The sequence below is a fragment of the Bos mutus genome, chromosome 5 (assembly GCF_027580195.1).
Source record: "Bos mutus isolate GX-2022 chromosome 5, NWIPB_WYAK_1.1, whole genome shotgun sequence".
Classification (NCBI taxonomy): domain Eukaryota; kingdom Metazoa; phylum Chordata; class Mammalia; order Artiodactyla; family Bovidae; genus Bos; species Bos mutus.
The window spans coordinates 93,449,678-93,476,574 of record NC_091621.1 but is presented as its reverse complement, the minus strand read 5'-3'; the positions used below and the strand labels follow the sequence as shown (position 1 = coordinate 93,476,574).

General features: G+C 37.9%; 1 protein-coding gene and 1 non-coding gene across 12 annotated transcripts in view; both read right to left on the bottom strand.

Annotated features, from left to right (window-relative positions):
* The window catches only part of CCDC91 (coiled-coil domain containing 91), a 398,212-nt gene that overhangs the window by 146,986 nt on the left and 224,329 nt on the right, over window positions 1-26,897 (bottom strand). For all 11 annotated transcript variants that reach the window (XR_011464286.1, XM_070371255.1, XM_070371253.1 and 8 more), the window contains one exon: window positions 7,784-7,891. Coding sequence is in view for 10 of the 11 variants with exons in the window: in XM_070371255.1 (XP_070227356.1) it covers window positions 7,784-7,891 (108 nt within the window). In the remaining variant the exon portion in view is untranslated. The remainder of the gene's footprint in view (window positions 1-7,783; window positions 7,892-26,897) is intronic.
* On the bottom strand, window positions 22,957-23,060 carry LOC138988088 (U6 spliceosomal RNA). The gene has a single exon (XR_011464423.1). It is a non-coding gene; the product is annotated as a U6 spliceosomal RNA (small nuclear RNA).

Here is a 26,897-nt window from a genome sequence, read left to right as displayed (position 1 = left end):
TAAATAAATATAAAATATATCAGGATAAATTTGACCCCAAAACTGTGTTCGACTTGAACAGTGAAAAATTTTAAACTGGAAAATTTTATAAAGACCCAAATAAATAGAGCAATAAACTGTTTTATTAGGTAAGAAGACTGAATACTGTAAAGTGGTCAATGGCATCTAAATAGAATCAACTTAATCCAATCAGTATCTATGATACAATAAGAAATATGTATTAGGTCTTTATCCCCACTTCCTAGCAGAGACCTAAAACCCTTTTAATCCAGGGTATTTAGGAGTGAAAGGAGTACCTTTTATTATTCACAAGAAGACTCTTACAACAATACTTGAGTTTATGCTAATGAGGAGACTCTTGGTAGGTCTCAAGATATCTTCAGGAGACTGTCAGAGTAACAAACCATATCACAAAGAAAGAGCTGGAACATTCAACATTATCCTCTTCCTCAACATGGACAGAAGGGAGCGGTGCTGAAGACAGTTAACCAACAATGGCCATAGATTTAATCAGTCATACCCATGTGATGAAACCTCTATAAAAACCCCTAAACAAAAGTTTTCTGAGAGCTTCCAGGTTAGTGAACACATCAAGTTGCTGGAAGAGATACATACCCAGAGAGTACCTTCTCACCCTTATCTTGCCCTATGCATCTCTTCCACCCTTATCTTGCCCTACATTGCATCATTTATAATAAAACTATCAAAGTCTCAAAAGGAATTTGTGGGAACCCTTGCTTTATACCCAGTTGGTCAGAAATAGAGGAGGCCCAGGAATTGGGACTGGCCTTTGAAGTTGGTGTAGCCTTGTGGAACTGATCCCTTAACCAGTGGGGTCTGCACTAACTCTGGGCAGTGTGTGGATTAAATTCACTTTAGGACATTCAGTTGGTGTGCACAGAGAACTAGAGAAATCTCTGATGTTAAAACCCACATATTCAGTGTCAAGAGTATTTGGCTGTGAGCAAACATAGTTCAAAACATCCCAGCATGCTTTGCTATAGAAATCAACAGGCTGATTATAAAGATTACATGGAAATATGAATGACCTGCTGCTGCTGCTAAGTCGCTTCAGTTGTGTCTGACTCTGTGCGACCCCATAGACAGCAGCCCACCAGGCTCTCCTGTCCCTGGGATTCTCCAGGCAAGAACACTGGAGTGGGTTGCTATTTCCTTCTCCAGTGCATGAAAGTGAAAAGTGAAAGTGAAGTCGCTCAGTCGTGTCTGACTCTTTGCGACTCCATGGACTGCAGCCTACCAGGCCCCTCTGTGCATGGGATTTTCCAGGCAAAAGTACTGGAGTGGGGTGCCACTGCCTTCTCTGATGAATGACCTAGAATAGCCCAAATGACTCTGAAATATAAGCACAATATTGGAAGATTTACACTACCTGAATTCAAGACTTATTGAATGTCTATGGTAAATAAATAGTACAAGACTTGAGTTGAAACAGACAAATAGATAAATTGAACTGGTAGAGAATTAAGTAGCAAACCCACACATAATATGATTAATTTTTGAAGAAGGTACAAAGGAAATTCACTGGTGAAAGAAAAGTCTTCTTAGCCATTAAGACTGTAATGCTTAGACATCCATACAAAAAAAAAGAAGAAACTTCAATCCATATCTAGAACCATATGCAAAAATCAAATGAATTACCTGGATCATTTGTAAACCTGAAATTATGAACTAATACCTTTAAAATTAAATGCGGAAGAAAATATTTTTGATTTTGGGTTAGGTTAAGACTTCTTAGATGTAAGTAACATCAAAAGAATTACCCATAGGAAAAAAAATGATGAATTGGATTTGTATGTCATTTAAAATTTCTGCTTTTGGAAATACATTAGAAGAAAAGAAAAGCCATAGACTATGATAAAGTATTTGAGCACATATCTGAAGAAAGATTTATATCTAGAATATTAAAAAAAAAAAAACTCTGAAAATTCACTTATGAGAAAACAGTAACAACAATTAGGGACAAATGTCACTTTCCTAGTTAATATCTTTTAATAGCACCCAATTTCAGGTCAGACAATGTGGCAGACAAGGTCATTCTATTCAACAACAACAAACCATTTCTTGATCAGATTGTGACATGCAACAAAAAGTAGATTTTATATGACAACTGATGATAACCAGTTTAGTGGCCGGACAGAGAAGAAGCTCCAAAGCACTTTCCAAAGCCAAACTTGTACTAAAAAAAAGTCATGGTCACTGTTTGGTGGTCTGCTGCTGGTCTGATCCACCATAGCTTTCCGAATCCTGGAGAAACAATTACATCTGAGAAATCCTCAACAAATCCATGCTGCTACTGCTAAGTCATGTCAGTCGTGTCGGACTCTGTGCAACCCATAGACAGCCTACCAGGCTCCCCTGTCCCTGGAATTCTCCAGGCAGGAACACTGGAGTGGGTTGCCATTTCCTTCTCCGATGCATGACAGTGAAAAGTGAAAGTGAAGTCGCTCAATCGTGTCGACTCTTAGCGACCCCATGGACTGCAGCCCACCAGGCTCCCCCGTCCATAGTTTTTTCCAGGCAAGAGTACTGGAGTGGGTTGCCATTGCCTTCTCCACAGCAAATCAATGAGACACACCCAAATCTGCAACTGCTGCAGCCAGCATTAGTCAACAGAAAGGGCAAATTTTTCTCCATGACAACACCTGACTGCACATCACACAACCAACACTTCAAAAGTTGAACTAATCGGGCTTTGAAGTTTTGCCTCCTCCATACCTGACTTCCCATCAACTAACTACTACTTCTTCAAGCATCTAGAAAACTTTTTGCAGGGAAAATACTTCCAGAACCAGCAGGAGGCAGAAAATGCTTTCCAAGAGTTTGTCGAATCCTGAAACATGGATTTTTACACTACAGAAATAAACCAACTTATTTTGCACTGGCAAAAATGTGTTGACTGCATAATGGTTCCTATTTTGATTAATAAAGATGTGCTTGAGCCTAGTTATAATGATTAAAACTCATGGCCCATAACCACAATTACATTTGCACCAACCTAATACATTTAGAAGATGAGAAAAATAAACCACAGAGAGGTTAAAGGACATTCCACAGTAACACAGCTAAGTGACAAAGCCAGGCATAATGGAGCCTCTATGATTCTGGAGCACATGCTTGTAACTACTCTTATGAGAGTTAACTTGCTTTTCCCTTAAATTCTAAATTTGAATAAAATAGAAAAAAAAAAAGACTCATATACACATGAAAGGTTGAGCCAAATTATTCTTAAAGAACAATTCAGGTATTATTTTTATTGAAGTTACTTATTTCAAATTTCAAAAGACATCTCAAGAAATATGATTTGGAAAATATGTGTGAAATGCCATTTAAACACTTTATATGACTTTTACCTAATGATCATATCGCTGCTGCTGCTGCTGCTGCTGCTAAGTCGCTTCAGTCGTGTCCGACTCTGTGCGACCCCAGAGATGGCAGCCCACCAGGCTCCCCCGTCCCTGGGATTCTCCAGGCAAGAACACTGGAGTGGGTTGCCATTTCCTTCTCCAATGCATGAAAGTGAAAAGTGAAAGTGAAGTCGCTCAGTCATGTCCAACTCTTAGTGACCCCATGGACTGCAGCCCACCAGGCTCCTCCGTCCATGGGATTTTCCAGGCAAGAGTACTGGAGTGGGGTGCCACTGCCTTCTCCAGATCATATCACTATTAAGTACTATTTCATTACACTGAATTGTTTATGATCCTCTAAATGTCCCATGGTAGTCTTGAGTGCTCTTCACTAAATATTTCTCATGGAAATATTTCTGGTGATATTCCACTGATGAACATGCAATGTGTTTCCATGTATTTAGGTTATTTTCAATTTCTTTCAGCAATGTTTTGCAGTTTTTAGCTTACAAGTCTTTCTTCTCCTTGGTTAATTACATTAAAAAAAAAATTAAATGCCTCCAAGACAGTTTATTCTTTAAACTGCTCTTGCAAACAGTAAATAGGGGAACCCACTGTTAAAGATTCAATGGAATAAAGGATCCCCAGGAAAAGACTCAGTAAGTCTGTGATGGTCCTGTATATGCTTTCATTTAGGACCAAAAGGTTTGAGAAAAAGAGAACACTGGGATTTCTTCAAACTGGGTTTCATAAACGAAGCTATCTTTAATCAGAAGATGAGAGAGACATAGACAGACAGGAAAGCTTAAACATATTTAACATATTAAATCTAGAACATGGGTCTCTAAATAACTAGGGATTTGCATCTAACAAATGGAGCCAACTGTAACCAGATAAAATGTCCAAAGAACTGTCATCCTGAACTGTGACTGTTTCCTACCCTAAATGACCCAGGACTCCCAAATTTTTATAGAGAGGGAGCAGGGTGAGAAATTATATAATCTCCAACACTCACATTAGGTATAGCCAAAAAAAAAAAAAAAATACTAAAAATTTAGACCCTATAGGATTCATAAAGAACAATAGACAAGAAACCCTGGCCCTAAACCCTGAAAAGTAAATCACAGTAAATTAAAAAGCAAATCCAATCTCCACAGCAGAGATACTTACTGAATCTATTCATTGAGATTTTAGAATTGCTACACAGTAATGCTAGCTATGCATCTCTGATTCATCTTTCCTTCTGAGAGCATTCACAGTATACACCCTGCCATTTATCTCACTACTGTATACCAGATCTGTTGGTGGTAAACAACATATATTTTACTTTCTAGTTCTTCAGGTCAAAAGGGACTATATATCTAGACCTGATGATGTAGAGACTACAGCACATCATTTCCCACCTATCACTCAAATATCCTGGACTTTTGGCATGAGACTATCACTTACCAACAGCCAGACATCTGGGACTGTGATGTCAAGTGTGCCTTAGGAGGCATCACTGCAAACAAAGCTAGTGGAGCTGATGGAATTCCAGCTTAAGCTAATACAAATCCTAAGAGATGATGCTATTAAAGTGATGCATTCAATATGCCAGCAAATATGGAAGACTCAGCAGTGGCCACAGGACTGGTAAAAGGTAAGTTTTCATTTCAATCCCAAAGATTGAATGGGCATTCAATGGGATGGGCAATGCCAAACAGTGTTCAAATTACCATACAATTGCTGTCATTTCACATGCTAGCAAGATAATACTCAAAATACTTCAAGCTAGGCTTCAACAATATATGAACCAAGAACTTTCAGATATACAAGCTTGATTTAGAAAAGGCAGAAGAACCAGAAATTAAATTGCCAACATCTGTTGGATCATAGAAAAAGTAAGGGAATTCTAGAAAAACATCTACTTCTGCTTCATTGACTACACTAAAGTCTTTGACTGTGTGGATCACAACAAACTGAAAAATTCTTAAAGAGATGGAAATATCAGATCACCTTACCCGCCTCCTAAGAAACATGTATGCAGATCATGCAGCAACAGTTAGAACTGGACATGGAACAACAGATGGGTTCAAAATCGGGAAAGGGCGACATCAAGTCTGTATACTGTCTCCCTGCTTATTTAATTTATATGTGGAGTACATCATGGAAAATGCTGAGCTGGATGAAGCACAAGGTGGAATAAAGATTGCTGGGAGAAATATCAATGACCTCAGATATGCAGATGATACTACTTTAATGGCAGAAAGTGAAGAGAAACTAAAGAGCCTTTTGATGAAAGTGAAAGAAGAAAGTGGAAAAGCTGGCTTAAAACTCACCATTCAAAAACCAAAGATCATGGCATCTGGTCCCATCACTTCATGGCAAACAGATGAGAAATTAAGGGAAATAGTGACAAACTTTATTTTCTTGGGCTCTAAAATCAAAGCAGATGGTGACTGCAGCCATGATATTAAAAGATGATTGATCCTTAGAAGAAAAGCTATGACCATCCTAGACAGCATATCAAAAAGCAGAGATATCACTTTGCCAACAAAGGTCCATATAGTCAAAACTATAGTTTTTCCAGTAGTCATGTACAGATATGAGAGATGGACCATAAAGAAGGTCGAGCACCAAAGAATTGATGCTTTCAAATTGTAATCCTGGAGAATTCTCTTGAGAGTCCCTTGGACAGCAAGGAGATCAAACCAGTCAATCCTAAAGGAAATTAGTCCTGCATATTCAGTGGAAGGACTAATTGATGCTGAAGCTGAAGCTCCAATACTTTGGGTACCTGATAGGAAGAGTTGCCTCACTGGAAAAAACCCTGATGCTGGGAAATATTGAGAATAAGAGAAGTAGGTGACAGAGGACGAGATGGTTGGATGTCATCATCGACTCAATGGACATGAGTTTGAGCAAACTCGGGGAGATAGTGATGGACAGGTAAGGAAGTCTGGCATGCTGCAGTCCATGGGATCACAAGGAGTCAGACACAACTGAGCAACTGAACAACAACAACAATATCTGGATAGAACCTTCAGATTTTCTCCCATATGGGCAGGTTAAGAAATTTTACCTGAGAGATGAAGGCTGGAAATATCTGGCAACCCAAAGAGCAGACCATGGTATACCAGTGCTGCTTATCAAAGATTTTCTGCCCTCTCCCTCTCCCTACTCGAGATTCAGAATAGGGTTTCACTCCCTGACCCCAAGATGACTGTGGGCACTGCAGATACAAGTTGGGAGTAGAAGTGTCATTTCCAGTCCAGAATGTTGAAATACCAGAAGGAAATCTGACTTTTTCTTTTTTTTTTTTTTTAACTCTACCAGGTAACATTCCACAACTGAACTGTTTTATCAGACTAGTTTCCATCATGAGGACATCATGACACTGAGCCCTCAAAGCAGCCTCAGTGTATACAGAGAATTGGCTAAGACATAAATCTTCACTGTCTGAAGTCAGGGAGTTTAAGGCATAACACGGCCTAGCCTGGCTAATACATGCCTTATGCTGTTTTACAGTTCTGTAACCTCCTCTTCTCTGTGATTTTTCTGTACATTTATACAGACATATCCTTCTTATCTCTGATAACCTGGTATTCTACCAGCCAAGAGAGTGCAATTATTTTTTATTAAATTTATAAAATTTGCCATGCATTTCCTATTCTAAACCACTTATTAAAATGACTCTGAAAGTACTGAACCAAACTGACCCCAATCTTGGGGACTAAGTGGCATGTTTATAAATCTTCATTTAAATTCTAGATCTAAATTTTCTATTAGTATTTTTTTTCCTATAATATGAAATAAATCTTTTACATAAGGTTGATTTTATTTTCACCTATCAAGCCTCAAGTTATTCAAAAGTGTAGCTGGGAACTTCTTGCACATATTATTTATACTACGATACATACATACAGGCTTTTCAATTGACTATTTCATGTAAATGTACTTATCATGTCTGCAATGCTTTCTAAGACATTAATCAAGAAGAAACAAAAAAAAAATCACGAGAAAATATCAAAATAGAAATAAATTCATATAAGCAATGAAAGGTAAATCGAACACAAGTACTTAAATTCAAATATTATTTATAAATCTTATACCACAAATTATTTCACATGCCATAATACATTTACAGTCATCTCTTTTGCTTTTGCTATTTGATAAATAATATGATACTCCAGAAATTAGCATAAGAATTATCATTAATTTGGGGAATATTCACATAATTTAGGCCTTTAGTCCTATTTTTAGTCTATAATAAAATTCGCAAATTTTAACATTGATTTTACATCAGCAGATTTTTTTTTTTCTCCAAAATACATCAAGGAAAGTAAATGGCATGAAAGTGAATAAACAGTTCTAGAGCTCTCAGGGGAAGAGAGTCAGAAGAAAAGTATAAATATATAATGGATGTGCAATCTTATTACCTGAGTATTTAACAACTCTTCACACTTGTGTGCTTGTTTTTCAATTGCAGAAATGTACTGCTTTTCAATAGCTTCTACTTGTTGCTTAACTGAAGACTGTAGTAGTGCCTAAAAACAAGCAAAAATGTTATTTGGATCACAGACAAAACTTGAAATCTACTATTGGCATGATAAATTTTTTTTGACAGATGTACATGCCTGAAATATGATCTTCTGCATTACAAAATACACATTTGCGAATATTAAAGTACATTCATATATAACACTACTTTAAGCTTTTGGTTTTAGGTTTTCCTATTGCCCAAACTACAGTTTTTTGGCTCAGATTTTCCTTCCACACACCTTCTTGTTAAAAAGGCCAAGTCATAGAAGATGATAAAGAGAGTGAGCAGTTCTGTTAAATATAAATTCAGTTTAGCAAAGACCACACAGGATGAGAAGCATATGAAAGCTGCTGAAGAAAAAAAGAAAAGAGAAAAAAAACCAGACATATTTCACTGGCTGACAAAACTCCACATCCTCTCGGCACACTGTAATATCCCATGGGCCAAGCATGATCTTCAAGACCACAAGTCAAGTAAAAGCAGATGGAAACTCTGAGCAGTTTCAATCATGAAAAAAACTGCCCCCTAGGAAGTGCACGCCCCTAATGTGAAAAGGTGTAAGGCAAAGTGTGGATGGCAGAATCTCAAGGCAGTATTCATAAGAAGTAATAAAACGTGGGAGACTAGACAAACGCAAGTGGACAGTGTAAACACTGGAACCTCAGTCACTTAAATATAAAGATGTTAACACTGTTCTAAGGGAAGCCAAATCAGCAATGGAAGACGTTCCGCCCACTTATTTCCTTATTGGCGACGCTTAGAATATTATCATCTTTCCTTTTTTTTAAGGCATTATACATTATAGTTAATGTGCTCCCGATATTATCTTACATGCTATTTATAAATCCTGAATCATTCTAAAATATTCACTTCACCATATGCATAAGAACTCTTCAGCAAATATTCTATTTTTGAAGGTCTATCTGGATAATAAACTACTCATAATCAAAATAGTAAGTTGAAACAGACACATGTCTTATAGAAAACAGACCTTTGGCACATTTACCAAGAAAAGAAAAATATGCCAAATCTCTTAAATAATCTCTGTTTTGAAATAGACTTACTTGGTTGGAAACAACATGCATTAAGAGGCTAAATAAATATGCATGTATTTTTAAAAACTGAGACAAAAATATTTTTGAAACCTCTGGATAAGTCTCAAATCTTCAAATAATTAACTTTCTCTTGCAAATGTTAAACTGTCTCATGATGCTTCTACTCCTATAATTCAACAGTCATCACTCTGAAGCTGCAGAATTACGAGTGAGTTGGTAAAGGAAAATAAAGCTCTGACTGCAGTTTCACCAACATGAAAAAAACGGCTTAACAGCACTCCTTAAGGTTTTCATTTATATATTATGTCTTCTAAAGAATCCATAATGATAATTTATTAAAAAATTAAAATTTAAACTCGCTAGATAATGTAAAGCTCCTATTTACCTTTGGTACAATATAATACTATTTTTGGAATTCAGAAAATTTAAAGGTTGGTAGATTTATGGCCAGTTCTCTTGGGTTACATTCATGGCATCTTTTGTAGAAAGAAAAATGTCATTCTCTAGGGGGACTCGTGTTATGGCAGAACTGTTTTGCTTAATGGAAAGGATTGTTTTCACTTCCATATTTGCTATGATACCAAATAACCCCAGTTTTAATACCAAGTTGTTATTTTTTAGTAAATTATATCCTTTAGAGAGACAGGTAAATTAATGAAATAAAGTAATACTTCCTTATCATAATTAAGAAACACAAATGAACAGTACTTCCTCCTTTGGTGATTAATTTGTAAACTACATACTCATTTTCTACCAAACTTCAAGGAAGTAAGCACCATAGGATAATGAATCATGTAAAGGCTAAACTGTAATTATGGGACATGGAAAAAAGCTTTGCACAAATGACCAGCCTTTCACATAGTTCAAGCCTCTCATCTTAGCTCCATTCAGTTACTTAAATGTATCCATCTATAAAAGGACACCAAGGCAGATAACAGGAACAGAAAGATTTAAAAAGTCAGTCCTCATTGAGTTCATTCTATTGTTGAACAGAAACATTCTCTAGAAAACAGAAGGTGCACAGTGATTATCAGAGATAGAAAAGATGCCCAAGGCCTGCCTGTAAGGCTGATTGCTATTCACAGAGAACATTAAATAAAGAAGACTAGCTGCACTTAAAGAGTGGAGGCAGATAGAATGGCAGAAACTGTACAAAAGTAGGCAGGTGCCATATACTAAAAATCTTTGTATTGCCACAACAAGACTTTTTTTTTTTTAAGTGGGACTATAACACTGAACGCAGAGTTGGACACGACTGAGCGACTGAATTGAACTGCACTGATAATACTGAACTTCCTAGTTGTGCATTCCAGTCCCCTATAATGAAAAGGACATCTTTTTTGGGTCTTAGTTCTAAAAGGTCTTGTGGGTCCTCATAGAACCATTCAACTTCAGCTTCTTCACTGTTAACTGGTCAGAGCATAGACTTGGACTACCGTGATATTGAATGATTTGCCTTGGAAATGAACAGAGATCATTCTGTCATTTTTGAGATTGCATCCAAGTACTGTATTTCAGACTCTTTCGTTGACTATGATGGCTACTCCATTTCTTCTAAGGGATTCCTGCCCACAGTAGTAGATACAATGGTCATCTGAGTTAAATTCATCCATTCTAGTCCATCTTAGTTTGCTGACTCCTAGAAGGCAGATGTTCACTCTTGCCATCTCCTGTTTGACCATTTCCAATGTGCCTTGTTTCATGGATTTAACATTCCAGGTTCCTATGCAGTATCGCTTTTTACAGCATCAGATCTTGCTTCTATCACCAGTCTCATCCACAACTGGGTGCTGTTTTTGCTTTGGCTCCATCCCTTCATTCTTTCTGGAGTTATTTCTCCACTGATCTCCAGTAGGATATTGGGCACCTACTGACCTGGGGAGTTCATCTTTCAGTGTCCTATCTTTTTGCTTTTTCATACTGTTTATGGGGTTCTCAAGGAAAGAATACTGAAGGTATTTTGCCATTCCATTCTCCAGTGGACCGCATTCTGTCAGACCTCTCCACCATGACCCGTCTGTCTTGGGTGGCCCCACACAGCATGGCTAATGCAAAAGTAGGAGGTCAAGAAACACCTGGATTAACAGGCAACTTTGGCCTTGGAGTACAGAATGAAGCAGGGCAAAGGCGAACAGAGTTTTGCCAAGAGAGCGCACTGGTCATAGCAAACACTCTCTTGCAACAACACAAGAGAAGACTCTACACATGGACATCACCAAATGGTCAACACTGAAATCAGACTGATTATATTATTTGCAGCCAAAGATGGAGAAGCTCTATACAGTCAGCAAAAACAAAACCAGGAGCTGACTGTGGCTCAGATCATGAACTCCTTATTGCCTGATTTAGACTTAAATTGAAGAAAGTAGAGAAAACCACTAGACCATTCAGGTATGACCTAATCAAATCCCTTGTGATTATACAGTGGATGTGACAAACAGATTTAAGGGATTAGATCTGATAGAGTGCCTGATGAACTATGGACAGAGGTTCTTGACATTGTACAGGAGACATGGATCAAGACCATTACCAAGAAAAGGAAAGGCAAAAAAGCAAACTGGCTGCCTGAGGAAGCCTTACAATAGATGTGAAAAGCAAAGGAGAAAAGGAAAGATAAACCCATTTGAATATCAAGGAGAGATAAGAAAGCCTTCCTCAGTGATCAGTGCAAAGAACTAGAGGAAAACAATAGAATGGGAAAGACTAGAGATCTCTTCAAGAAAATTAGAGATACCAAGGGAACATTTCATGCAAAGATTGGCTCAATAAAGGACGGAAATGGTATGCACCTAACAGAAGCAGAAGATATTAAGAAGAGGTGACAAGAATACACAGAAGAACTGTATGAAAAAGATCTTCACGACCCGGATAATCACAATGGTGTGATCACTCACCTAGAGCCAGACATCCTGGAATGTGAAGTCAAGTGGGCCTTAGAAGTATCACTACAAACAAAGCTAGTGGAGGAGATGGAATCCAGTTGAGCTATTTCAAATCCTAAAAGATGAAGTTGTGAAAGTGCTAGACTCAATATGTCAGCAAATTTGGAAAACTCAGCAGTGGCTACAGGACTGGAAAAGGTCAGCTTTCATTCCAATCCCTAAGAAAGGCAATGACAAAGAATGATCAAACTACTGTACAACTGCACTCATCTCACATGCTAGTGAAGTAATGCTCAAAATTCTATAAGCCAGGCTTCAGCAATACGTGAACTGTGAACTTGCAGATGTTCAAGCTGGTTTTAGAAAAGCCAGAGGAACCAGAGATCAAATTGCCAACATCTGCTCAATCATCAAAACAGGAAGAGAGTTCCAAAAAAATGTCTATTTCTGCTTTATTGACTATGCCAAAGCCTTTGACTGTGTGGATCACAATATACTGTGGAAAATTCCGAAAGAGATGGGAATACCAGACCACCTGACCGGCCTCTTGAGAAACCTATATGCAGGTCAGGAAGCAACAGTTAGAACTGGATATGGAACAACAGACTGGTTCCAAATAGGAAAAGGAATACATGAAGGCTGTATATTGTCACCCTGCTTATTTAACTTAGATGCAGAGTACATCATGAGAAATACTGGGCTGGAAGAAGCACAAGCTGGAATCAAGACTGCCAGGACAAATACCAATAACCTCAGATATGCAGATGATACCACCCTTGTGGCAGAGAGTGAAGAACTAAAGAGCCTCTTGATGAAAGTGAAAGAGGAGAGTCAAAAAGTTGGCTTAAAGCTCAACATTCAGAAAACGAAGATCATGGCATCTGGTCCCATAACTTCATGGGAAATAGACGGGGAAACAGTGGCAGACTTTATTTTGGGGGGCTCCAAAATCACTGCAGATGGTGTGCAGTGGAAGGAAAGTTATGACCAACGTAGACAGCATATTCAAAAGCAGAGACATTACTTTGCGAGCAAAGGTCCATCTAGTCAAGGCTATGGTTTTTCCAGTAGTCATATATGGATGTGAGAGTTGTACTATAAAGAAAGCTGAGCGCAGAAGAATTGATGCTTCTGAAGTGTGGTGTTGGAAAAGACTCTTTAGAGTCCCTTGGAATGCAAGGAGATCCAACCAGTCCATTCTAAAGGAGATCAGTCCTGGGTGTTCATTGGAAGGACTGATGTTGAAGCTGAAGTTCCAATACTTTGGCCACCTGATGTGTAGAGCTGACTCATTGGAAAAGACCCTGATGCTGGAAAAGATTGAGAGCAGGAGGAGAAGGGGACGACAGAGGATGAGATGGTTGGATGGCATCACCGACTCAATGGTCACGAGTTTGGGTAAACTCTGGGAGTTGGTGATGGACAGAGAGGCCTGGCATGCTGCGGTCCATTGGGTCGAAAAGAGTTGGACACGGCTGAGCGACTGAACTGACTGACTGATAATGCGGAACAGAGGAATTACTATTGTCACTGTCCAAACAAAGGATGTGCTGTCCGAAAACAATCCTTCTAAGTAGAATATTAATCATTGTGGACATACATAGTAATAAACAATGGTACTATCTACAAGGTTTTATAGCTAATTCTATCATTATATAACTGGATATTTATTCTCCTGTGTAATATACTATAATAACTGCCTTAGCACTTCCTGTGACTTATGTTCAAAAATGCACATTAATCTTAACATTTTCCTTTAATTGTTTTTTTTCCTTTGTAATCGGCTCTAGAGATATCAAAGACACAAGTAATCCTTCCCTTGTGTTTAAATAACACGACAAAAATTATTCATGAAAGAATTAGTTCCTTTATCAGCTATTTTAAACTGCTCAACACAAAGCACTACGATTTTCATTATATCTAGAGGCAGAAAAACAAAGATGCACACAAGCATTCTATAAAGAAAAAAATGATACCAAAAGCAGGGAATATTTTGCTAATTTTCAACATGTTTAGGTTTTAGCTTCAGTCTTACGAGATCCTCTGTTATCATCGTGCTGCTGCTGCTGCTGCTAAGTCACTTCAGTCGTGTCCGACTCTGTGCGACCCCAGAGACGGCAGCCCACCAGGCTCCCCCATCCCTGGGATTCTCCAGGCAAGAACACTGGAGTGGGTTGCCATTTCCTTCTCCAATGCATGAAAGTGAAAGTGAAAGAGAAGGTGCTCAGTCGTGTCCGACTCCTAGCAACCCCATGGACTGCAGCCTACCAGGCTCCTCCATCCATGGGATTTTCCAGGCAAGAGCACTAGAGTGGGGTGCCATTTCCTTCTCCACTGTATCATCCTAGCGGACAGGAAAACTACTGACCACACTTCTTCAAGAATAATTTTAAAGGTGTGAACAAGATCATAGATTTCATTACAACAGGAACTATGTCACGTTTATATTCAGCTTTATATATTACACAGAGGTTTTTACAGTTATTTGTACATAGCATACACATGCAATAGCTATTTGGGGAGTGGCATTCCTTATACTGAGATTAATGTTTTAAAAATCATAGTTTTAATTATATCAATATTCATTAGAAAGTTCACGAAGTTTCAAATTATAACTACCAAGTTCAGTTACCAACTTTGTTGCTGAATACATTTAATTCCTAAGAGAGATCTGAATTTTTTTTTTATTATTTTAGACTAGAAATATTTATTCTTTCTACTCCACAAGCATAAATTTTGAATAAACAAAATAGGGCATGTGAAGGATGATAAACTCCTTGAAAAAAATGTATGTTATAAATTCTTTAATGATTAGACTAGAAAATAATGATATTAAGTCAAAAAACTTGCTACACCAACCAATACCCATAAGCAGTAGACAGACTGTTTTTAATGGAACTGAGTATACACTGGAATCTAAGTGAGTGGAGAAGTTACAGCTCAAGTGGACTACTGCAAACCAAACTACAATCCACTGTACCAACAAATCCACAGAATTTCTCTTTTCCCTTGAAACAGCCCAATTTCTACAGATCTCATTCCAGCCTCATCAAATTTAATTACTTGTCCAGATTTTCAGAGCAGATGTGTCTAAAGAACCAGATGGTCTCTGAAACATTAATATCATGTTGGCATTTAGCACATAACCTTAAAAGAACACTTCATAGCTAATTTTAGTCAATAGTTAATTAATTAAAATTACTTTAAAAGTCAATCCTCTAAGTCATAATTTACAAATAGGAATAAGCTAGAGACAAAACACAAAATAAATATCCCCAGTAAAAATTAAGCCCTAGGAAATAGGAATCTGTGATTAATTCACTGATGGATCCATTTTACCTACAATAGTACCTATGCTATGCTATGCTAAGTCACTTCAGTCATGTCCGACTCTGTGCGACCCCATAGACGTCAGCCCACCAGGCTCCCCCATCCCTGGGATTCTCCAGGCAAGAACACTGGAGTGGGTTGCCATTTCCTTCTCCAATATGAAAGTGAAGAGTGAGAATGAAGTTGCTCAGTCGTGTCCGACTCTTCGCAACCCCATGGACTGCAGCCTATCAGGCTCCTCTGCCCCTGGGATTTTCCAGGCAAGAGTACTGGAGTGGGGTGCCATTGCCTTCTCCTAATAGAAGACAAATAACTATTGAAGGAACTGAAGAAATGAATCATGATTTTAGTATATCCAATTTGTATTAATTGCCAATTCATAGAAAAACTATTAAAACACTGATGATAACTAGGTCTGTATCTATTGTCTTAGTTTAATTTTTGGACTGAAGTAGTACACATAAATAAACTGCTATAAAGGGTCATTTGAAATCAAATACAATTTTACTTTTCTTAGGAAACTATCACAGTTTGCTTTTTATTTTTTAACACCATAAACATTTTGTATTGGAGTATAGCCAATTAATGTTGTGGGAGTTTCAGGTGAACAGTGAAGGGACTTAGCCAGAGAGTTTGCCTTTTTAAAATCTATTTCAGATCTTTTCCAATTTAACTAAAAATAAAATAAGAAAATTAACATGGAAACCCACTCCAGTATTTTGTGCCTGGAGAATCCCATGGACAAAGGAGCCTGGTGGGATACTGTGCACAGGGTTGCACAGAGCTGGACATAACTGAAACGACTTAGCACATATAGCACATAGCTGTTGTTCACAGTGGGCTTCACAGGTGGGGTGAGCGATAAAGAACTCGCCTGCCAATGCAGGAGACATAAGAGGCGGGGATTAGACTGTTGAGTCAGGAAGGTCCCCTGGAGTAGAAAATGGCAACCCCCTGCAAGACAGCGGAATCTGGCTGGTGCAGTCTACAGGGTTACAAAGAATTGCATATAACTGAAGTGATCAAATTGCCAACATCTGCTGGATCATTGAAAAAGCAAGAGAGTCCAGAAAAACAACTATTTTTGCTTTATTGACTATGCCAAAGCCTTTGACTGTGTGGATCACAAGAAACTGTGGAAAATTCTGAAAGAGATGGGAATACCAGACCACCTGACCGGCCTCTTGAGAAACCTATTATGTAGGTCAAGAAGCAACAGTTAGAACTGGACATGGAACAACAGAGTGGTTCCAAATAAGAAAAGGAGTATGTCAAGGCTGTATATTGTCACCCTGCTTATTTAACTTAGATGCAGAGTACATCATGAGAAATACTGGGCTGGAAGAAGCACAAGCTGGAATCAAGACTGCCGGGACAAATATCAATAACCTCAGATATGCAGATGACACCACCCTTATGGCAGAAAGCGAAGAACTGAAGAGCCTCTTGATGAAAGTGGAGGAGGAGAGTGAAAAAGTTGGCTAAAGCTCAACATTCTGAAAACGAAGATCATGGCATCTGGTCCCATCCCTTCATAGGAAATATATGGGGAAACAGTGGAAACAGTGTCAGACTTTATTTTGGGGGGCTTCAAAATCACTGCAGATGGTGACTGCAACCATGAAATTAAAAGACGCTTACTCCTTGGAAGGAAAGTTATGACCAACCTAGATAGCATATTCAAAAGCAGAGACATCACTTTGCCAACAAAGGTCCGTCTAGTCAAGGCTATGGTTTTTCCAGTGGTCATGTATGGATGTGAGATTTGGACTGTGAAGAAACCTGAGCGCCGAAGAATTGATGCTTTTGAACTGTGGTATTGGAGAAGACTCTTGAGAGTCCCTGGGAGTGCAAGGAGATCCAACCAGTCCATTCTAAAGGAGATCAGCCCTGGGTGTTCTTTGGAAGGAACGATGCTGAAGCTGAAACTCCAGTACTTTGGCCACCTCATGCGAAGAGTTGACTCATTGGAAAAGAAAGACTCTGATGCTGGGAGGGATTGGGCAGGAGGAAAAGGGGACGACAAAGGATGAGATGGCTGGATGGCATCACCGACTCCATGGATGTGAGTCTGAGTGAACTCGGGGGATGGTGATGGACAGGGAGGCCCAGCGTACTTCGATTCATGGGGTCGCAAAGAGTCGGACATGACTGAGCGACTGAACTGAACTGAACTAACAACTGAACAACAATAATTATTCATTAAAGCTTTATTTATTCAACTAATATTTACTGAATGCATGCTTTATTCCCAACATTGTTCTAGGCACTGGGGATGCACACCCAACAAGAGAGATAAGAGCCTGACTCTCCTCAGTTCACATTGTAGATAAGGAAAATGGGGAAGACAAAGAAGATTGCAAGGTAGACAATAAACAAACATTTCTGATGGTGTTACATGCTGTAAAGAAAATTAAAAAGGGCAAAAGGAACAGAATAATGGGGGAGAAACTTTTCAGAGGGGGAAGTCAAGAGCTCTCTTAGGAAGTCACAAATGAGGAAGAAAAGAACTCAGTTTTATTTTGAATCTGAGGGAAGAACATTTCCAACAAAGAAAAATGTCTGAAGTTTTATCATGGGAATAAAGGCTGATGAATTGTAAAACTAGTAAAAAGGCCACTGTTGATCATACAAAACAGGGAATCCAACCAGATGCTATAACAGCACCAGACTTCCAGACAAAGGCAATCACATAGAACCATGGAAATGCATTTTATTTTTAACTCAAACAAGAAAGTTTCTATAATCTGACCTACTTTCATTTTCTTCAGTGTTTCAAAGTACCAAAAACAGTCAAGTGGTATAAAACAAATTCTTCATCAATAGACAATTTGTGAGAATGAAATATGTAGCACTGATATTTGTCAGCTAAACACACACACACACACACATAAATGCACCATGTATATACCACTTTTTATTCAGTATAATTAAGAGTAATAAAATTATCCTCTCTGGTAATGAAGGGGTTAATCCTAAAAAGAACAGTTGAATGATTTTCATGGTCTCACAGAAAAGTGCCATAGATATGCTACACGTATATATGCCAATTAACATCTACCTGAACTTCATCTGGACCCACTATTAGCATGAAGTTCTTCTATAACACTTACATTCTCCACTTTATACTGAATTACATTCTCCATTTTATACTGAATTAGAGTGACAAGGTAAGATGATGAAAATTAATATATAGTGTCCAAATGATGGCAGCTCACTAACACGTCTTAAAGTTCAATGACTCTTGGCTAATCAGATATCTTCTGCCAATGTTGGGATCCAAAATGTCAATCTATAGCTTTGTTGGCTTGTAGTTTGGGAAGAGAAACTGATACAGACACACATATTTTAAGACCTCAGTGAGTTAGTAATTCAACTGTGGTACAGATGTAGTTGCATTAGAAGAGAAACATTAGGTTATCCCTGAAAACAATATTTAGACATTTTAGAAAATTTTGTTGGAATACAAAAAGAATTAACGTGATCAAAATCTATGACTGGTAAGTGATTTAAACATACAAGGTAAAAAGGACTAGGGAATATAACTCTCTTAAAGAAAAACTTCTATCTGAAATTAAGGCTTGGGTTTACTTTAAAAACCTGGATCTAAATCCGAGCTCAGGTTCATGGCCTGACTACCCAGGCAGGCAGAAGTTAAGCAACATCTAGAATCTTTGAGTTTAACCCTTGGGGAAAATGAAGGTGCATGCTTGTCAAGAGTGTAAACTCCAGATGTCTGCAGAGTTATAGTAATGGATTTGGTCAAATTTATTTTTAGAAAGCAGGACAAAAACCAATTCCTAAAATTATGGATAAATGGATTAAAAAACAAATGACCCCACCCTTCCTTTTCCTTAACTTAAACAACAGCAGTGTCAAGGTCATGGAGAAGCTGGTGAAAATTTATCTTGTCACAGATCTCAAGCATTTGGAATTGTAGAGATCCTAAATTTTTCTAGTATTTGAAGTGCTGTGCAGTGGCACTACACTAATTCAGAAAGAAAACTGTTACATGATGGGTGTAGATCTAAACATGGAAATTCAATACAGTGTAGCCATGCTAGAAAGTGCTCTGCGGGCTGTGAAAGCCGAAGAAAAACAAATCTTCAGGACAGAAGAAATCATTCCTGTTGGCCCTGTTGTTAAGGGATTCTAGTAACATCAGAGTTGTTACCTCAAACACCACAAAAGTCTCCCAGTGAAAATTTCTTTTGTGCCATGGACAACACATTAAAATTAAGAAGTTTCTAAAATTAAGTTCAGCAGAGAGACGCTGCATGTCTGCCTTCCAGATACTTTAAACTTCTGAAAAGCTGCCATATGGACATGCCTCTCCCTCAGATGCCACAATATTATTTCTTGTGACTTGCATAAGAGCTACAGTTTCAGTTAAAGAAGAAAGAAAGGAAGGAATGAAAGAAAAGGCAAAAAAAAAGAACTCTGACTAAAATCTCTCCAGAATCTTTCATAGGACTCAATGCAGCACCTAGTTATTAAACACTAAAGACATAACATTCCATTTTCTGAAATATCAGAAACCACGAAAAAAAGAAACCCATGTACATGTCAGGAATATTTGACTTAAATACACAATCAATAACCTTCCAAGGAGGCAGCATAACTTGCTAAATAGAGTTCTGGATCAAGCTTTGAATGATCTGACTATATTCACAACTCCTTCTCTGGTTGTACGTGTTTGATCAGGGTACTGTGCTTCTCCATGTCTCAGATGTGTTATCTAATAAATAGGAGGAGTAATAGAGCTTCGTCTCTGCCAGTAATAAAGGAATTCTGTAAAATTCTGATCGCTAAGTTAATTCTTTACATTGATAAACTTTCAAAAGAGAATTGTTCAACCTTCTGCTGATTTTTGAAAACTAAACTCCTTATTTGCATGAAAAGGAAACTCAAGCTATTTGGATTCAAATTGTATCAAGAATATTTTTTAAGTTACCAGATTTAAGATAGTTAAAATAATTTCCCTCCAAATTAATAGACATCCATTTACCAAATATAGATCTCAAAAATTAGAAAAGAACTTTTATTCACATTGAAAAGTTGAGTGAGATTAGAGGTTTCATCAAAATCAATATATCAGAAGATACACTGACAAAGTGTATCTTGGAGAAGGAAATGGCAGCCCACTCCAGTACTCTTGCCAGGAAAATCCCATGGACAGAGAAGTCTAGTAAGCTACAGTCCATAGGGTCTCAAAGAGTCAGATATGACTGAGCAACTTCACTTTCACTTTCACACTGACAAAGATGAAATTCTCCTTTATGTCTTCTTTTTGATCACAAAGAGAAGAATGTTGTAAACTTAGATGACAATTTAAGGTACTTCAAGCTGGTTCTTTTCCAGCTAAGTGTTAACCATATATTCAGTTCAGTTCAGTCACTCAGTCATGTCTGATTCTTTGTGACACCCATGGACTGCAACACACCAGCCTTCCCTGTCCATCACCAAACTCCCAGAGCTTGTTGAAACTCATATCCATCGAGTCAGTGATGCCATCCAACCATCTCATCCTCTGATCACCCCCTTTTCCTCCTGCCTTCAATATTTTCCAGCATCACGGTCTTTTCCAATGAGTCGGTTCTTCGCATCAGGTGGCCGAAGTATTGGAGTTTCAACTCCAAAACCATATATAACAGAAGTGATATTGCACGGGGAGATGTGTAAACTATTTAAAATCCATAAGATTGGGCACCAAAAAATCAGAAGTGTCATCCTCAGCACTGGAGCAGGTGTCAGAGGTCCCTGCAGTGCTGACCTCTAGCTTGACTGTGAGGGGTTAGGATGAAGCCTCAGGGAAGGGACAAAGTCATCTAAGTGTCTCAGAGAAACTGTTAATATACTAACTAGTATGGAAGTATTTCACCATTAAAATACAAAGTAGTGATTTACTGATTATCGATTTATCGAAAGTTATCAGTCATGTCTGATTCTTTGCAATCCCATGGACTATACAGTCCACGGAATTCTCCAGGCCAGAATACTGGAGTGGGAAGCCTTTCCCTTCTCCAGGGGGTCTTCCCCATCCAGAGATAAAACCCAGGTCTCCCACATTGCAGGAGGATTCTTTACCACCTGAGCCACAAGGGAAGACCTTGCTGGCACCCAAATTAACTTGTTACAATGAATTAACTACCAAGAAACTTGATTACATGAATATTCTGCTAAACTACCAAAATAGGATAACTTTTGAACTTGGTGCTTCTAACCACATGGATAAAATCAGACTCTACAAGTTTTATTCTTCAAATGGAATTCCTTTCTCACTGCTATAAAACAATTTGACAATCAATTTATTGCAAATCAGAGACATGACAATCTTTAGCAAATTATCTCACTTCTGGAAGCAATAAAGCCTAAAGAATAGATGGGAATTGATACTCTAACAGCAATGGGAGCAAAATTTAATTTTTACTATGCATATTTCTGGGCTTCCCAGGTGGCGTTAGTGGTAAAGAATCTGCCTGCCCATGCAGGAGACATAGAGATAAGGGTTCAATCCCTGGATTGGGAAAATACACTGGAGGAGGGTATGGAAATCCACTCCAGTACTCTTGCCTGGAGAAACCCATGGACAGAGGAGTCAGGCAGCTACAGTCCACAGGGTCACAAAAAGAGTCAGACCAAATGCGGTAACTTAGCACACACACACACATGCATACTTTCATATCTTTTAAATTTTGTATTGTATGCATGTTTCCTTGGCAAAGAAATAATATACTTTGAAGACAATAGGGCAAATCATTTACTCCCTAATAATTTATTCTTGATTGTTGTTCCATCGCTCACTCAGGTCTGACTCTTTGTGACCCCATGGACTGCAGCATGCCAGGCTTCCCTGTCCTTCACCACCTCCTGGAGTTTGCTCAAACTCATGTCCATCCAACCAACTCATCCTCGTTGTCCTCCTCTCCTCCTACCTTCAATCTTTCCCAGAATCAGGGTCTTTTCTAATGAGTTTGCTCTTCACATCAGGTGGCCAAAATATCAGAGCTTCAAGCTTCAGCATCAGTCCTTCCAATGAATATTCAGGGTTGATTTCCTTTAGGATTGACTGGTTCGATCTCCTTGCAGTCCAAGGGACTCTCAAGAGTTTTCTCCAAAACTGAGTTTTGAACACCACAGTTCAAAAGTTTCTCCAAAACTGAGTTTTGAACACCACAGTTCAAAAGTATCAATTTTTTGGCACACAGCTTTCTTTATGATCCAACTCTCACATCCATTCAAGACTACTGGAAAAACCCATAGCTTTGACTCTATGGAATTTGTCAACAGGCAAAGAGATGTCTCTGCTTTTTAATACACAACCTAGGTTTGTCATAGAGTTTCTTCCAAGGAGCAAGTGTCTTTTAATTTCATGGCTGCAGTCACCATCTGCATTGATTTTGGAGCCCAAGAAAATAAAAGTCTGTCACCATTTCCATTGTTCCCCCATGTATTTGCCATGACGAGATGGAACTGGATGCCATTACCTTAGGGTTGTTTTTTTTTTTCGTAGTTAAAATGTTTACTTTTATTTTTTTAATTGATTTTATTGAAATATAGTTGATTTACAATGTTGTGTTAATTTCTGCTGTGCAGCAAAGTGATTCAGTTACATAGATGCATATATTCTTTCTCATATTTTTTCCATTATAGTTCATCACAGGATATTGAATATAGAACCCTATGCTATACAGTTAGAGAATCTTTATTCTTTTTTTTTTTCTATAATCATTTTATTTCATATTTAAATTTTATTTTTAAATATAAATTTATTTATTTTAATTGGAGGCTAATTACTTTATAAAAATATGGCATGCTTCACGAATTTGTGTGTCATCCTTGTGCAGGGGCCATGCTAATCTCTGTATCATTCCAATTTTAGTATATGTGCTGCCAAAGCAAGCACTATCTTAGTTTTTCAATGTTGAATTTAAAGCCAGCTCTTTCATTCTCCTTTCACCTTCATCAAGAGGCTATTTAGTTTCTCTTGGCTTTTGGCATAAGGGTGGTATTATCTGCATATCTGAGGTTATTGATATTTCTTCCGATAATCCTGATTGCAGCTTGGCTTCATCCATCCCAGCATATGTTGTACTCATTTCACATGATGGATGAAGTCTGTTGTTTGACCCAGGGATTGAACCTGTGTCTCTCATTCTCCTGCACTGGCAGGCAGGTTCTTTACCACTAGCACCACCTATGTGTATATATATATGTATATAGTGATATAGTGAAGTGCCTCAGTCCTGTCCGACTCTTTGTGACTCCATGGACTGTTGCCTACCAGGCTCCTCTGTCTATGGGATTTTTCAGGCAATAGTCCTGGAGTGGATTGCCATTTCCTTCTCCAGGGGATCTTCCCAACCCAGGGATCAAACCCGGGTCTCCCGCATTGTAGACAGACGCTTTACCATCTGAGCCACCAGGGAAGTCTCTCTATATATGTATATATATACATAAATATACTTTTAAATATGTTTATATACATTTATATAAATTTATCCATTTATATACACTTATATATCTATATCCATATATATATGTTATATATATACATATATATGTATATATAAAATTACACAAAACATACATATATATGTATATATAAAATTTCCCAAAAGCTAATTAACTAAAACTTAGCAGATAAAATCAAAACCGGATGTGTATTCTGATACTGGGTTGCACACTAATGGTTTATAGTTCAGATTAAAGCATAAAGTTAACCATTCCCCTTTTATTACTTTTCAAGCAGGCAAGAAATTAGAAAAAAATCTTTAAAGTAGTTTTTTATATACATATCTTCATTTGGACTTATAAGAATAATTTTAACCAGTTTATCTTTTCTGCCTTTAAGAACTATGGTATGTAATTGTCCACTAACTGGATTATTAGTTTCCAATAAAAATAAATCTGTAACACATCAATTACATCTCTTCTAAAGTCTAATAAGCATGTAAGACTTCAATACTATCAAAAATTGAAAAAGACTGATTACAGACAGACCTTACTGATAATTCAGTTCACGACAATAACGGAAGATTAAAAATCACATAACTGATACATCACATTGACTAGAATAGTTACAGAAATTATATTCTTTAGATACTACTATAAACTCACTCTTTCAGCACTCCTACTAGATTTAGAAACTTCCTAAATAACATTGTTAAAGGGGTTTATTTCAACCCTATAAGAACAAAACAGACCCAGCCTCATTCAACACAGAAAGATAATATTATTATGGATAAAAGGTACTTATGATAGACCATAAGTATTATTTCATGATAATAAGCAGAAGTCTGTAATTAATTAACAATGGACAAGAATCACACTGATACAGTTTTCAAGTCTCATTAACATTACTCACAAATATTAACCTGATGTGATATAAAAAAAAAAATGATATTTAAATTTCATTTTGGAAGGTAAGCCAAAAATAACTAATGGAAAAAGGCAGGTCTTACATGTCTTAAGAAACAACTAAATAAAACCTATTCATTATTTTTTTTGTTAATCTTTGGAGTTATTTTTCAAAGTCTTCTCTGCAGCAAAAATTTGAAATTTATAGCCTCAATGCAGAATGGAGTCTTCTCCTTCATTCCTTTGACTATCAGGCTGAAAATCCAGTCACAATATAAAGGAAAGCCTTAAATCTATATTAGAACAAGTTTTCTTGCAATGTTTCCAATGCCTTTTGGTTTTGGCCTGGCTGGAAAACCACAAGAATAGCCTTGCATGCAAGATTCTGGCTTAGCCCAGAAAACTCAGAGGCACATAAGAACAGTTCTCAACTACCAAACCTTTCTCAATCCTCTGCTGAGGTTAAGTTTGATGGGAGGGATAAGAATGTACAAGCCAAGTTGTGAGTTCCAAACCAATCACTAGTATCTAGCATGCTGTTAGGCCAAACGCTATTGGCAACAGCAAGCATCTTTATTTGTCCAGGAAAAATCTGATCATATGATAAAAGCTGGAATTTATGAGGATCCTTGTTCAATCAAATAACTAAAACTATAAATTTATTTCATATCTTTGGGTTAACAAAAAGGTGTAATTTTTTTTTAAAAAGATATATAACAGATCTCACATATCTTCATTTTTACTTATCCCCTCTTTACACAAAAAGTTAGCAATCTCTAATCAAGGGAAAACATCAAAAGAAGAGAAAATGTTATTTCCTCCTCCTTGGAGCAGAACTTTATACAATAAAAGTAATTCTACACCCTGGGAAAAATTGGTCTCCAAAATGTATTATGTTCTCCCTTATAAAACAGTACAAACAACTCAAGAGTTCAAATAAAATACTAGCAAGTAGATGCTTTTGAAAAATGGAATATAGCAGGCATGTGATATTCTAAGCTGGCATTTGCATATGTTACACTGCTGAAATTCAAAGCTGCTGCTGCTGCAGCTGCTAAGTCGCTTCAGTAATGTCCAACTCTGTGCCACCCCATAGACAGCAGCCCACCAGGCTTCCCCATCCCTGGGATTCTCCAGGCAAGAACACTGGAGTGGGTTGCCATGTCCTTCTCCAATGCATGAAAGGGAAAAGTGAAAGTAAAGTTGCTCAGTCGTGTCCAACTCTTCGAGACCCCATGGTCTGCAGCCTACCAGGCTCCTCTGTCCATGGGATTTTCCAGGCAGCAGTCCATAGCACAAGAGACTTAAGGCATACCAACCTTTGAGAAATGCACAATGAACCAATACTCTCAATAAAACCAAGGTTGATCAAATGGGAAATAAAGAATTTTACTCAAGATAATTTAAGAACAATTTAAGTTTATGTAGCAATTCTGCACCATCTTTCACTCTGAATAGCAGAGAATGTATGTGTCTGATAAGCTAAAACTCTAGTGTATATAGTTCAATACTCTGGTACTTAAACATAAGAAAAAAAAATCAGGAAATTCTCTTCATAAAATGTTCTGAGACCTTAGAAAAGAATCAGCTAATACCTTGCCTGCTTATTTAAATGAGTAAAATATTTATAAGCACTAATCATGTGTCCAGCACAAGCTGGAATCAAGATTGCCAGGAGAAATATCAATAACCTGAGATACGCAGATGACACCACCCTTATGGCAGAAAGTGAAGAGGAACTAAAAAGCCTCTTGGTGAAGGTGAAAGAGGAGAGTGAAAAGTTGGCTTAAAACTCAACATTCAGAAAACGAAGATCATGGCATCTGGTCCCTTCATGGAAATAGATGGCACCATCCCTTCATGGGAAATAGATGGGGAAACAGTGGAAACAGTGTCAGACTTTATTTTTTTGGGCTCCAAAATCACTGCAGATGGTGACAGCAGCCATGAAATTAAAAGACGCTTACTCCTTGGAAGAAAAGTTATGACCAACCTAGATAGCATATTCAAAAGCAGAGACATTACTTTGCCAACAAAGGTCCGTCTAGTCAAGGCTATGGTTTTTCCAGTGGTCATGTATGGATGTGAGAGCTGGACTGTGAAGAAAGCTGAGCATCGAAGAATTGATGCTTTTGAACTGTAGTGTTGGAGAAGACTCTTGAGAGTCCCTTGGACTGCAAGGAGATCCAACCAGTCCATTCTGAAGGAGATCAGCCCTGGGATTTCTTTGGAAGGAATGATGCTAAAGCTGAAACTCCAGTACTTTGGCCACCTCATACGAAGAGTTGACTCATTGGAAAAGACTCTGATGCTGGGAGGGATTGTGGGCAGGAGGAGAAGGGGATGACAGAGGATGAGATGACTGGATGGCATCACTGACTCG